At 37.2% G+C, this 12,137-nt stretch overlaps 1 protein-coding gene across 2 annotated transcripts in view; it reads right to left on the reverse strand.

The window, feature by feature from the left end:
• KCNT2 (potassium sodium-activated channel subfamily T member 2) overlaps positions 1 to 12,137 on the reverse strand; it is a 354,431-nt gene that overhangs the window by 208,372 nt on the left and 133,922 nt on the right. For both annotated transcript variants that reach the window (XM_012929978.2, XM_058668959.1), the window contains exons 6-7: positions 4,863 to 4,937; positions 3,634 to 3,717 (exon numbers count right to left, since the gene is read on the reverse strand). In XM_012929978.2, coding sequence (XP_012785432.2) covers positions 3,634 to 3,717; positions 4,863 to 4,937 — 159 coding nt within the window. The remainder of the gene's footprint in view (positions 1 to 3,633; positions 3,718 to 4,862; positions 4,938 to 12,137) is intronic.

Below are 12,137 nucleotides of genomic sequence, written 5' to 3' on the forward strand. Positions count from 1 at the left end.
AAAGCTCTGACTTAGCTGTTACACTGATTTCCCTAAAGATCAACACAGCAAGCATGAGCTCAGTTCAACTGTAATTTCAAAAACATCAAAAAGTAATAGGACACATTAAAAAGGAAGTAATAGATGAGTCAAATTAGAGTCAAATCTCATTATCTTTAGTAACATAATGTAGGCCAGGTAATGTTTTATAAACATTGTAAAAATAGCATATGAACATACTTTTGGAAGTTCAAATTCATTAACATTAATAATCCTTGGCTTAAGATTTTTTCCTTCCAACTGACATCAAAATTAGTAATATTCAATGTTGCATAATTTTGAAAAACAGATCACTCAAGATATTGTGCATGTAATTTGTTAGTGAGTTTCTGGAAGCAATTTGGTAAAACTCAGAAGTATATGCTTCTAAGTTTATGCATCAATTTCTTCACATAAAAAGTATTATTCAGTAATATAGTTTAATTTTTAAAAGGTTTATAGATTTATCAGAACATCACAGCTATAGAAACAGAGACAGGGAGGAAAAATAGAGAGCGAAAATCTATCTGCTAGTTCATGTCCTGTATGGCTACAATGGCCCACTGAAGTCAGGGGCCAGGTGCTTTTTCTGGGTCTCTCCAAGGGCTTGGGTCATGTTTTGCTACTTTTCCAGGTAACTAGTAGGGAAGTGAGTCAGAAATGGGGCAGCTGGGACTCCAACTGGAATTCACGCAAAATGCTGGCATTACAGGTGGTGACTTTACATGTACTGCCACAATCCTGTTCCCTTAATCATACGATTTTACATCTAACAACATGATAACTCTCAGACATAGGATCCAGTATTTATTTAATAACCGAGAAATTTATTTTTTTTTGTTTTTTTATTTTCGCATCAATGTTTATTCATTGCTTTTTTTTATTGTATTGTTGTTGACAATCTTTACATAACTAATTGCGGTTAAAAAAAAAAGGTTCAGGGGGTATAGGGAAGTGGGCAATACTATTATGTCCATATTGTTTCCATCATGTATCTGAGGTAAAGGGGGATATTGAGGGAGAAGCCCCACCCGGTTTCCCACCCACCCCAAGTCCCGGATGTGGGGCATGCTCTGAGATATTTGCTCAAGTGAATAACCAAGAAATTTAACCACTGTTAGTATGTAACAAAAATTCTAATTTTATTACTCAGTACAAAATGTATTTTCATTATGATAATATACAGGCATATTTTTGCTTCAAAAGTACTAAAAATATATAAATTATTTCCTGTGTTTAGTGTATGTGACTGATCGAAAGATGTGTAAATTTATAATTTTTTGTTCACCTCAAAGTTTTTACAATGTTTGAAACCCTTAAAATTAGTAGGACATGAAACAAATTATCCACGAACCTTTTTTAAAAAAATCAATAAACCATTATTTTTCTTTCTTTACCACACATTTAGCCAGAACTGTCCTGAAAACAATGAATTTAATTAGTTGGAATTTCTTCTCCCATCCTATGTTTCTTATAGTAGAAGTGTTAAAGGAGCAGTAAGATATAAAAATTCAGCCTCCAGTGAAAATATGAAAATCAAAATTTAGAAATAAAGTTGAAGGGTGGGAATTTGGAGTAGTAGTTGAGACACCACTGTGGATGCCCCAATCCCATGTGAGAGTGCCTAGTTCAAGCCCTGCCACACCACCTTGCAACTCAGTTCCTTGCTATTGCACTTCTTAGTAGAACAAAGTGATGGTTCCAACTCTGGTGTCCCTTCTACCCGCATGAGAGGCCCAGATTATTTCCAGGTCCCTGGCTGCAGCATGGCCAAGCCCTGACCCCTCCGACATTTGAGAAGTAAATTAGCTGATGAAAGATCTCTGCCCAATTATCTCTCCCTCTCTCTCTCTTTCTGCCTGAAAAGTAAAGTGAAAATAAATAAAATGGTCTTAAAAAGAAATCAGAACTTTTAAACACATCTTGACAATCTGACACTATACAATTTCGTTACCTATACCTTCAATATCATGTTTTCTCATAAGTAGCAGAATGTTGGAGTTGTGTCTCCTAGATAAAGGAAGACATCATTGCAATGATATGGGGGGAAAGGGTGAAATGGTGGTGCTAGGAAGAATGGGTACGGAGGAAAGGAAGGAAACCCAAATGGGCTGCAAAACTGTATAATGAAAACTTGAAATCACAATTAAAATTCTGTAAAAGAAATTTTAAAAATGAATTCTAAATTAGTATTGCAGAAAAAAAAATTTTTCCCCTCAATGACTGATTAAGGACACCTAGGTCCTTTTTCCGTAACAGCCAATCAACTAATGACACAGTAACAAATAAGTCCGCTGCATTCTGTGTTTTAGTTTGCATTTTTTTGTTTGTTTTTGTTTTTGTTTTCATTAGCCATTTAGACAACCTATATGTGGTCAAATAGCATTTATTTGTGGCAATGAAGCTAGACCACTATTTTTACAAACCATGTCACAAGCCAGTCTTCTACAGTTTGGCCATGTACTCGCCAGAGACTCCAGTAGTTACCTGGTTTACATGTTTAGAAATATTCACGTTGCAATGAACATGCAAATATTATCCAAACAGCTTCCGGCCAAAACATTTGCCTTGTCTGTTTAAAAGCCTTTCAAGAATAACAAGTTTTCCTCCACACAAGCATAATTTGAAATACAACAAAATCAATAATATTTAGCTCTTGCTCTTTATATCAAGTGTACATATGTTACATGTACACACATTACACTGCATGAACAATATATGTGCAATTTATACTTCTACATATACATATATATGAATTCATGAGTATAATTCCATTTGATTCTCTTGAAAGCTAGTAATATATTTGTTTTACTTCATTTTGTAATTGAAAGTATTAGTAGAGATTACATTAGTTACAGATCACAATAGCACACATGTAAAAAATGAATGAAAAAGTACCTTATAGCTTATTTTTAGACAGTGAAACCTATGATAAACACATTTCGGTGGTAATTAAAACCCATGTCTTCTAAACAGGGTCAGCCTTGAATTAAAAGCTACTGCAGCCTAGATCTGAGTTTTAAACCTCCCATTCTACTTCCTCACGCCTGCTTCCTGTAACCCACCCTAAAACCCCATCTGCAACCCCAACTCAACTGAACACAACAGATGACTTTAAGTGAAGGACTTTAAGTTCTGATGTGAGCCTTCATAAAACCCCACAGCCAGTCATGGGAGAGAGTGTTATCTATAATTAAGAGCTATGTGATCAAAAGATCTTAAAAAGATACTTATATGTTAGTGTACACATTTTAGGAATTTTTCCTGTGTTTTTTTAATTCTTATTAAGATACAGCAGATGCACATTGGAATATACCCAGGGTCTCTTACTTTATGAATTTACAGTATATATCACTTTAATTATGTCTCATTATTTTACAAAAAGATTCATTTTTATGAACATTAAATTACAAAACTGATAAATTATTTTAAAATATCTTCAAATGAGACATTAAGAAATTATAAACTGCATAAATTCTATCAGCATATATTTTGTTAGAGAAAACAAAACGAGAAAGTGTAAAATTATATGCCAAATAATCATTCTTCACTAAAGCAATAAGAATGATGTAGTAAATAATTTTTAAATATTTCCATATTTATAATCATACTTACAATCATATTTTCCAAGGCATGCTTTGCCAGCCAACAGTTTAGAAAGACTGGGACAAACAAATTCCTTAAGGCTGGCCAGAATATCTGGAAAACAAACCAAAACTAAATTTTATCTCAATGTAAGAAATTATACCTAGCAAATTAAAATGAAAGATAATACAAAAGAAAATTATTAAAGACAATGTAATGATCTAAAATGTGACAAATACTTCAACTCACTATCAACAAAACACAAGGAACAAATAGGACCTTTCATCATTGAACTTACTGTTCAACAATATGCAGAAACAGATAGGAAATAGTAAGTTCTCAATGAATGTCAGGTATAACTGTGCTCATTTATAGAATAACAGGTTCTAACAGACACTGGCTCTCTTTCTTCTAAGTTGCGTGGATAAGTAAGAATGAGGGGAAAACAGTCATTCCAGTAGCAGTATCATTTATTTCCTTTGGATTTCACCATTTTAAGTGACATTAAGGAACTATGTTCAATTGGAGTTATTTTTACTTAGCTTGTCATTTGATCTAATTGTAACTGTTCCTCAAGACAAATCAATCAAATTATAAAAAGTATCAGCAGTAAGCAAGAACTTCAGATAACATTACTTATTTTCAGCATTTCCCAAATTCAAGTAAAGTGATAGAAAGTATGACCCAGCAGACATTATTATAACTCTATCAAACTTAGAACAAAATCTAATTTTGCAAATGGGAAACTGCCAAGCTATGTATTTACAGGACTGCGGACTAATAGGATCATTGTGGAACTGGCACTACACAGTACTCTGATAAAGAAGCAAATTGCTGGTTGTCTCTAGTTCTTGGCAACTGTCCTACTAAAGACAGAATTGGAGTTGGTAAATCTTGTACTCAAACAAGACATAAACATATTCCCAGTATGCAAAACTTCATAAATATCTAAGTTTCACTGTTCTCTACTTTTTTATAAATCCACAACACAATCAAGAATAATTTCTGGCCTTTTCAGACAACACTAACATTTGTTCAAATGGCACCTCATCACCTTAATATTCCTGAAAACATTTCATTTTTCTATTTTTCTCAATCTCATTGGTTTTCATATAATTGCACAATCCTGTTTTTCAATCATTTTTAGTAGCATGATACCAACAAATCCAAATCAATTTATTTGTTACTATTGCATTCAGCAGTATTTAAAACTTCACATAAGTTTAATGACAAAAACTTAAGATGTATTTTAGACTCACTGAAATAATGAAGGGTACTGCGTTAATTATTTCCAAGATGAAGGGCATCCGCAAAATCTGTTCCCAGATGTTTCCCTTTGGAGAAAGAACATAAGAAAATTAAAGCAAACTGCAATCAATTGTACTACAGGGGGAGAAGACAACAATCGGTTTCTGTGGCAGTAAGGATGCTTGCTGGGGTCCGTGCAGTGGGTGTGAATAATGCGAAGGTGTGAAGAGAACAGCTCCCCTGCTTGGCAGGGACCGGGGGATCTTCCAGCTCTTTGGCAGGGCCTGGCAGATTCCTCTCTGACCACCTTGACACAGTTTCAGCCCTTTTCACATGGACACTCAACCGCCCCACTAAGAATTTCATAATCTATTGAGGCATTGTTTGCCCCTGTGAGATGACTTTTGCAACCAACATGAACTTGAGAGTTAATGTTACTGATAATGTCTTGGTGAGTGGGCCTTTAACTGCACACAGGAGTACGATTAAGCCCATGCTGTTTCTGGACACCTTATTGTGTGCCTACCCACTGCCATAAAATCTGGCCCAGACATTCAGCATGCTTTCTGGGAAATGGCTTGATAAGAATTTTACAAACTAATGGAAATGATGGGAGTATGGGTTAAAACTGCCATGACAAAAAATATAGCTACTGGGACTCTAAAAGCTATCATGTTACTATGACCCTAAAGGCTATCCTGCTAAGGCAAAAAATATAGTTACTGTGACCTTAAGGGTTAGCCTGTCCTTGCAACTCTTTAGAACATAGAAAATATAATTGCTTTAGCTGTTTTTATAACTTTTTAGCTAGAGGAAATATAGGGTGATTTCATTAACATCATAAAGATACACTTTTGATTATTGTTTGCTCACTTATGAAGTTGTAGAGCCTGCACTTGTAGAGGAATGTAATGTTTAAAACTTTTTGTCTTAGATTTTCATGTTTTTTCTCTCTTGATGTATTTCTCCCATTTAGTGACAGATAAGTTGTAGAATAAGAATTGTAGTAGGAGTGCATTACTGCATAAGATGTGTTGTCTATTGAGAAATTCTTGGCTGCAACGTTGGAATGGATAATGCCTTGTGAAACAATTTGTAGAATTGTCTTTGGAAACACTCACTTATCCATTGTAGAGTTGAAACTTAAATAGAGTAACTTAGCTCATTGCTAACTGCAATTCTTTCCACCGTTATAACCCTTGCTTTACTTGTTTGGTTAACAGACTGTGTGAGCTTACAGACCTAATGGCCAACTAATGTCAATAACCCAATCCCCATAAACCAAGGCCCCAGACCTTTTAACTCATACGTAATTCAAGGTAGGGGTCTGGTTGTCACAGGCGGCGCCTAGGTTATAGCCCAGACCTGAGGAAAGCAGATGAAGACTGGCAAGCCAAGATAAGCAAGGAATGTGGAATCCTTCCTCAATCATTTCTCAAAAAGTTGTAAATTGTGCCCCCCTGAAGCTATGTCAAAATGCCCCTAAAAGAAAACTTTGTACTGCTTCTGTATAAATAAAGCAGACAGCTTTCTCGCGGGGTCCACAATGATCAAGGAATCCTAGTGGTCCATCTCTCCTTCCTTTCTCTCTTCGCGCCTCATCCACGCACCCTTCGCGAGCTCCGGACTCAGCTGGAGCTGGTCTACAGCAGATGCTCACAACAATAGAACACTACATAACTATACAGAGATTTAGCAATGAATTCTAAATACTATCTTTCTAAGTGTAATTGTCTTCTCTGTTTTGTAGTGCATTTAACAAGGCAAATATTCTTAGCCTGTGAATATTACACATGACTTTGGAATCATGCAATAAGTCATAGAAGAAAAGTTACCAAAGCACTAACTACATCTGAAGATGTTGTTCTGAAGTGATTCAATCTCAATTTTAACATAATAGTCACTAACTGCAAAGCACACAGAAAACACATACATGTTAATCACTGATCATAATATTAACTTTTTTTTTGCATACTTTAACAGAAGTTAAGGGAACTTTAGGGAATTTAGAGAAGTTTAACAGTACTTAGAACTTTTTTTTTAAAGATTTTATTATTATTGGAAAGCTGGATATACAGAGAGGAGGAGAGACAGAGAGGAAGATCTTCCATCCGATGTTTCACTCCCCAAGTGAGCCGCAACAGGCCGGTACGTGCCAATCCGATGCCAGGACCAGGAACCTCCTCTGGGTCTCCCATGCGGGTGCAGGGTCCCAAGGCTTTGGGCCGTCCTCTCCTGCTTTCCCAGGCCACAAGCAGGGAGCTGGATGGGAAGTGGAGTTGCCGGGATTAGAACCGGCGCCCATATGGGATCCTGGGGCTTTCAAGGTGAGGACTGTAGGCGCTAGGCCACGCTGCCGGGCCCAGTACTTAGAACTTTTTCATTCACCCAACTCGCAATCTCCTGGCTCCTGGCTTCAGCTTGGCCCAGCCCTGATCATTTGAGGTCCTCTGGGGAGTGAACAAATGGACAATCTCTTTCTCCTGCTCTCTTTTCCCTACTCTGTCTTTACAATTAGTATTAGACTAGATTGGTTCTGTGTCTGATTTATCTTCCATACAAATTCAGAGAATTTTTTCTACCATGCCAAAGTCTCTTTGCCAACATAACATCCAAACTCATCATTGAGCTCTGCTTAATTCAACCAGATTCATTTTTACTGAATTGTGTACAGTTCCCTGGACAGGCTAGGCTGTTTCATCATTCTATTAAAAATGCTTACATTGCTCACTGTGGCTAAAATGCCCTACAAAATGTCTATAATACTTATCTCCTTGGCAAGTATTTGTAACATGGTGCTGAATTTACTCCTTTAGATTCCTAGTTGGGGCTCAATTAAGTATGTCAATGGATAAATACAGCACTCAATTCTTTTACGCATACCTTTTCTTCAGTACAACTGGTTTATTTTTTAACTTAGATATTTACATATCTTTCAAGTGCAAATGGAAAACATTTGAAGAAATTATATTAATTAAAACCTCCTTGAATGTAGTTTTGCATAAATTATTGAACTTGTGAGCACGGAATTCAATAGAGATTTTCAGGGGAAAAAACTTGAAGAATCCTTACCTAACAAGTAATTTCATGTTTCACCTGCCACCTATAGCCAATAACAAAATGCTGATTTCTAATGTTCTATCTCTAGCCAAAATCAATGTTTTATCTCTGATAAGATCAACTGACTAATCTACTGCTTCATGATGATATCTCAAAAGCACCCTGTATGTAATGTGACTAACTTAATTTTGGTCTCAAAAAAAAAAAGTCCTGGAGAAACACTTTGTACATCTATATACCCATCACATACTATTGAAACTTGATTTACCAGCAAGATCTACTGATTCCTAAATCATATTTCAAATTTTGTAATTCTAACTCAATTTCCACTCTTTGACCTAGTTAGGCCTCCTGATTAATGGCTGGTTGTTTATTCTTGACAATTCCAATGCTCTTGCTGTACTATCAGATTTCCAAAGGCACACTTAATTTATCATTCGCCTATCACCTCACTTCATCTCATGCTCACTGTCTTGAAACTTTAAAACTATTTATATAGTTTCGGGGCCCAGCGGCATGGCCTAGCGGCTACAGTCCTCGCCTTGAACGCCCCAGGTTCCCATATGGGCACCGGTTCTAATCCCGGCAGCTCCACTTCCCATCCAGCTTCCTGCTTGTGGCCTGGGAAAGCAGTCGAGGACGGCCCAAAGCTTTGGGACTCTGCACCCACGTGGGAGACCCGGAAGAGGTTCCAGGTTCCCGGCATTGGATTGGCGCAGCACCGGCCCATTGAGGCTCACTTGGGGAGTGAATCATCAGACGGAAGATCTTCCTCTCTGTCTCTCCTCCTCTGTGTGTATCTGGCTGTAATAAAAATAAATCTTTAAAAAAATAAAATAAAATAAATAAAACTATTTATATAGTTTCACCAAAAAAGGCAAAAATCCAACTGCAGTCTAAAAGGCAGCATCCCATTTGACTATCTCTGACCTCTCCACCCCTACTCTGAAGACTTTCTTCTATACAAATTTCAGTTCTTAGAGTTTGGTTTAGATTGCATATAACTCTTCAAGAGGCTTGGAACATCTCCACCTTTCTTTCCAACTTCACAATGTCTCATTAACTCATACAGGCCTTTCAATTACAGACTGAGAACCTTGCGAATGCTTAAAGCTTCTTTCACTCCTTCATCAAATCATCCTCATCAAGATGTGACCTACACATCAGGCTTTTCAATTCTCCCTAAATTTGTTTCCTTTACTGCATCACATTTTCCACCTTTTCAGCTGGCATGTACATGGTTAATGCATAGCAGCCCTAGGTTTTAAGCTCTGTGACATAAAGTTCAACATGAGTGTGGTTCAGGATTGTATGTTCTGCTTGGCATTAAAGTCTGAAGCTCCTAATTAAAAACTATCACCATCTTTCATCAACTAGGTTTTTGCTGACTCACAGAATAAGTGTGCCTATGTGAATATGTCTCCCATCAAGGACTAATTTTCGTTATCTAAAACTGTACAGTGGGGCAACGTACTGAGCACCAAAAATAACTGTGTATGTTTTCAGTGGAATTCATTAGGTTTAATTCTAATATCAGAGCTTGTATTCTGAATGTAGAATAAGTATTCATAAATTAACTCCCCTAAAAATAACTACTGGAAAATACAGAAACGGGCCATAAGTTTCATTGGCTGAGAAAGAGTCTCAGCGGGGCTGCATTCTGACTAGCCACCACAAGAGAGAGGCAATTGTGATGAGTAGCAGCTTGCATCCATAGAATGCCATCTTATAGAGAAATATGAAATACAACGAAAAGACAGCTACAGTGCCTCTTTTAAGATGTTTCATTTATTTTCCAAAAGGTAATTTCTTAGAGAAAAACAGAATGTATCTAACAAGCCACCTTGTTGGAATAGTAAGTTAAAACCCCGCCTGATAGCACCCACATCCCATATGGGCAGGGATCTCTGACTTGGCTGCTCCACTTCAGATCCATCTCCTGGCTGGTAGTCTAGGAAAGCAGCAGGGGATGACTTAAGGCCTTGGGCTCCTGCACCCGAGGGGGATACCCAAAGAAGCCCCTGACTCCTGGCTTCTGATCAGCTCAGCTCTAGCCGTTAGGACCGTTTGAGGAGTGAACCAGCAATTGGAAGCCTTCTTTCTCTCCTTCCTCTTTAAAAATCTGACTTTCATATGAAAATAAATCTTTAAAAAACATTGTATCCAAGCTGTAACACCATCAATTCCAAAAAACAAAACCCAACACAGTTTGCCTCACCCACAAAGATCAGTGGAAACTATGTCTCATGGATATTTTTTTTTAGTTTCACCTTTTCCAAACACTTTCTTATTAAATTCTTCACTGACTCACAGATCATACAGTAGCATCATTTTCTTCAAGAAGGATCTTGATTTTCTTTTTCATTTCCTAAGCAACACATTAATCAATCAGTAGCACGTTATTTAATTTCATGGTATTTTTTATTTCTTATTTTATTCCTGTTGTTGAAGTCAATCAGTAGCATGTTATTTAATTTCGTGGTATTTTTAATTCCTTTTTTTTTTATTCCTGTTGTTGATTTTGTATTGTGGCTTTTCATTTAAGGGGATGCTTAGTAACTGTGAAATGGAGACTATCATATCCAATTGTGAGGATATAATGCAGTATGCATTTCTGCTTCTAGATCAAAGATGGACTCCAATGAAACTGTTCACTATATCTTAACAATAGGATGCTGGAGTATCTGCCATTGTTCATGCCTGCAATGAGGGACATATGACTGTTTATGAAGAACTATACTATAATAATAATAATATAGGGAAACTCAGTGGAGAAAGAAGGGGACTTGGGGAGGGGGGAAGAGAAATCCAAGGGCTTATGGAACTGTATCATAAATTGATAATAATAATTTTTTTTAAAAGTTTAAAAAATCATCAATTTCAACTTTGTAGTACTCTTTATTCTTCTCCTTTTATTGATTTAGGTCAATGAAACATCAATAATCCTAATCCAATCAATCTTCATTTGATGTGAATGAATTATTCATCAACAAAAATGCAAAATAACATGTAATTTTCTGAAAGTGTGTTGGTTCTTCATTTTTAAAATGCAGGCAAGTAAAAACATAGAGCTATTATTATCAAAGAAATTCTAAAGAGCCCATTAAAAAACTATGACTTGTAGGGCCCAGCAGCGTGGCCTGGCAGCTAAAGCCTTCACTTTGCACACTCCGGGATCCCATACAGGCAGTGGTTCTAATTCCAGCCGTCCCGCTTCCCATCCAGCTCCCTGCTTGTGGCCTGGGAAACCAGTCGAGGACGGCCCAAAGCTTGGGAACGTGCACCCGCGTGGGAGACCCGGAAGAGGCTCTGAGGCTCCGGGCTTCTGACTTCAGATTGGCACAGCACCGGCCATTGTGATCACTTGGGGAGTCAATCAATGGATGGAAGGCCTTCCTCTCTCTATATCCTCCTTTCTGTACACCTGATTTTCCAATAAAAAAAAAACTTCAAAAAAATTATGATTTGTGGCAATTTACTTGTTAGTCTAGGTGCAGGGACTTGGAACAATGTTATATTGAAATGTTAAAAAAAAATCTCTATATAGGACATTGCGCAATGGCTCAGTGGCTAAATCCTTGCCTTGTGAACACTAGGATCCCACATGGGTGCCAGTTAATGTACTAGCTGCTCCACTTCCCATCCATCTCCCTGTTTGTGTCCTGGAAGAGCAGTGGAGGATGGCTTAAATCTTGGGACCCTGCAACTGCTTTATGGACGTGGAGGAAGCCCCCTGGCTCTTGGCTTCAAATCAGCTCACTCAGCTCAGGCAGCTGCAGCCATTTGGGAATGAACCAGCAGATAGAGGATCTTTCTCTCTTTGTCTATACTTCTCTCTGTAAATCTACCTTTCCATGAAAAATAAATATAGCTCTTTAAAAGTTCTATATTTAAATATATAATGAAAAGTGTTGATAGCTTGGTTTCTTAGAATGAGTTTAAAATAGTGTAGTAATCATGTGGCAGTCTTACTTTCTGTTTTTAAGTGTAACATCTGTGACATTTCAATTTATAGCTTCCAGGACCAGGTAAAGAGAATCAACAGCATCTTAGGCATGCGTAAGGCATAGGCTAAACCCTCCATTCCCTTCCAGGAAAGTGTCATCACTCTGGCACTTTCTCAAAACAGTAGCTTTTTACGGGAAAAGACAAAAGACCTCTAGGTATGATGAATTTTTATTTGCAGAGATTTGGAAATTGTCGATTTGTTTTTGTTTCCTTTTGAT

The sequence above is a fragment of the Ochotona princeps genome, chromosome 10, assembly GCF_030435755.1.
Source record: "Ochotona princeps isolate mOchPri1 chromosome 10, mOchPri1.hap1, whole genome shotgun sequence".
NCBI classification, from domain to species: Eukaryota; Metazoa; Chordata; class Mammalia; order Lagomorpha; family Ochotonidae; genus Ochotona; species Ochotona princeps.